At 49.6% G+C, this 1,721-nt stretch overlaps 1 protein-coding gene across 1 annotated transcript in view; it reads right to left on the reverse strand.

Annotated features, from left to right (window-relative positions):
- Positions 1-1,492, reverse strand: part of GLOTRDRAFT_48957 (uncharacterized protein) — a gene marked incomplete at both ends in the record, with an annotated part of 2,647 nt that extends 1,155 nt beyond the window's left edge. The window contains 2 exons of the mRNA XM_007871965.1: positions 845-888; positions 1,139-1,492. Coding sequence (XP_007870156.1) covers positions 845-888; positions 1,139-1,492 — 398 coding nt within the window. The remainder of the gene's footprint in view (positions 1-844; positions 889-1,138) is intronic.
- Positions 1,493-1,721: the final 229 nt, after the last annotated feature.

The raw sequence follows: 1,721 nt of genomic DNA on the forward strand, positions 1-1,721 counted from the left end.
ATGCACTGACACACAACAATCACCAAGGACCAAAAGAAATAAACCTAAACCCTGTGATGTGGGTGAAGGCGGTCTGAGACAACTGAAGGGTATTTAATAGTTCGAGGGGGAAAGGAGGAGTAAGACGCCGTAAGGTAGTCCGTAAGAAGACCTAGAAAAATAAAACGAAAACGTTGACGCCTGAAACAAACACTAATGGACGCTCCGGAGTATTTATCTCTGAAAAGTCGCAAACAAAGTTGCAAACCACGGAACCGAGTGTAGGTTTGGGCCCACGGGAGTAGAAAACGCTAAAAGGACTTGTTTAATTTTATTCCGCTATGTGAGACTCACCAGAGCTAATTAAATCGATGGCGGAGATAATTCACTCGACAGGTCAGGCCTATTGGCAAGCTAGGATCGGTTATAATTTGCTAAGTTCAACGCTTTCGAACTTCTCGGGTCGCTGAGATCGTAACGCTAATTCTCTGAGATGGGGAAGTCAAAACTTGTTTTTCTGTACGCTACTTTGTACAATTTATACTACAGGAATGGCTTTGCGACCGTCCGGAGATAAATAACAAATAACCGCCGCTACCCACAGGATTGCTCAGCAGTTTCCTCCGCTATACCATACACCATACGACTCTCTTGCGCTCCCATTTGCTCTCTCCAGCCCCTATAGGTCGCCTCGACGCTCCGCCACTTGACCCAAGCGGTCCCATCACTCCGTGCGACACGCCGATCACGTGCTAATTACCTCCGGCCGCTTGCTGACTGATGCTGACTTCATGGTGACTTGTATGCATCCGTACCTTCGGTATTTTGACGGAAACGGGGGAGGAGTGAGTGCTGGAGGGTGGACATGAGGACAACGCCCCTCAATAGAAGTGTCCGCGGGTCCCGGAGCTAATTCGGCTAGAAGTCGCATAAGTCGCTCCGGAGCTTCGGTACGCGGAGATAAATCGCGGAATGGGTCCGTGTACGCCTCGAGGATGTTAGGAAGTCCGGAGCTAAATAGAAAAAGTCTTTTTAGAGCCCATAGAAGCCTAGAGGCGTGCGAGCACTGTGTCGAATAAGCTCCGGGGCGCTTGTATGATGTGCTGAGTCCGCGTTTTCGGGGCTCAGACGATCCTAAGGCTTATCAGCGGAACTCCACAATGTATTCATCTGCCATTGCTGTCTGGCGTAGTACGCGCAATTTGGCTCTCACATCTCCAGCAGTGTCTGCCTCGGTGAAGGCATTTAGGAATCGTGTTGTGAAGGCTTCCCATGTGCCAAATCCTTGGTCATTGGTGAATGCCTTCGTCATCTGTGCCTCAGCCCATGGGCCAGCAGTTCCTTCTTTCAAGAAGGAGATGAAGAATGTGATCTTCTTCTCGTCGGTGTCGTAGATGTGCTTGTTTGCCATCATGTATAGTTGAGTGGCAAGGTAAAACGTTCGGGTCTTCTTCCTGTCTCCATTGAAGTCATCTGGGAGACGGATCTTGATTTTGGTTGGTCGTGCTTGCATGACTGGTGCAGCAATGCCTGCTCCAGCTGCTTGGGCAGTGGGATCGATCGGGTTCGTCATGGTTCTGGTTCAAGGGACGGGATTCCACTAGGGAGTCCAACGAGGATGATCAGGAGTAGAGGAGGGGTTGCCTAGGCTTGAAGAAGTCAGCAAGTGTCATAGAAGAGTTCAACCTAATGTTAGGAAGTGATGTCCTAACTAGTCGTCTTGAGATAACTGGACCATGTGC

The sequence above is a fragment of the Gloeophyllum trabeum genome (genome assembly GCF_000344685.1).
Source record: "Gloeophyllum trabeum ATCC 11539 unplaced genomic scaffold GLOTRscaffold_00016, whole genome shotgun sequence".
Taxonomy (NCBI): Eukaryota; Fungi; Basidiomycota; class Agaricomycetes; order Gloeophyllales; family Gloeophyllaceae; genus Gloeophyllum; species Gloeophyllum trabeum.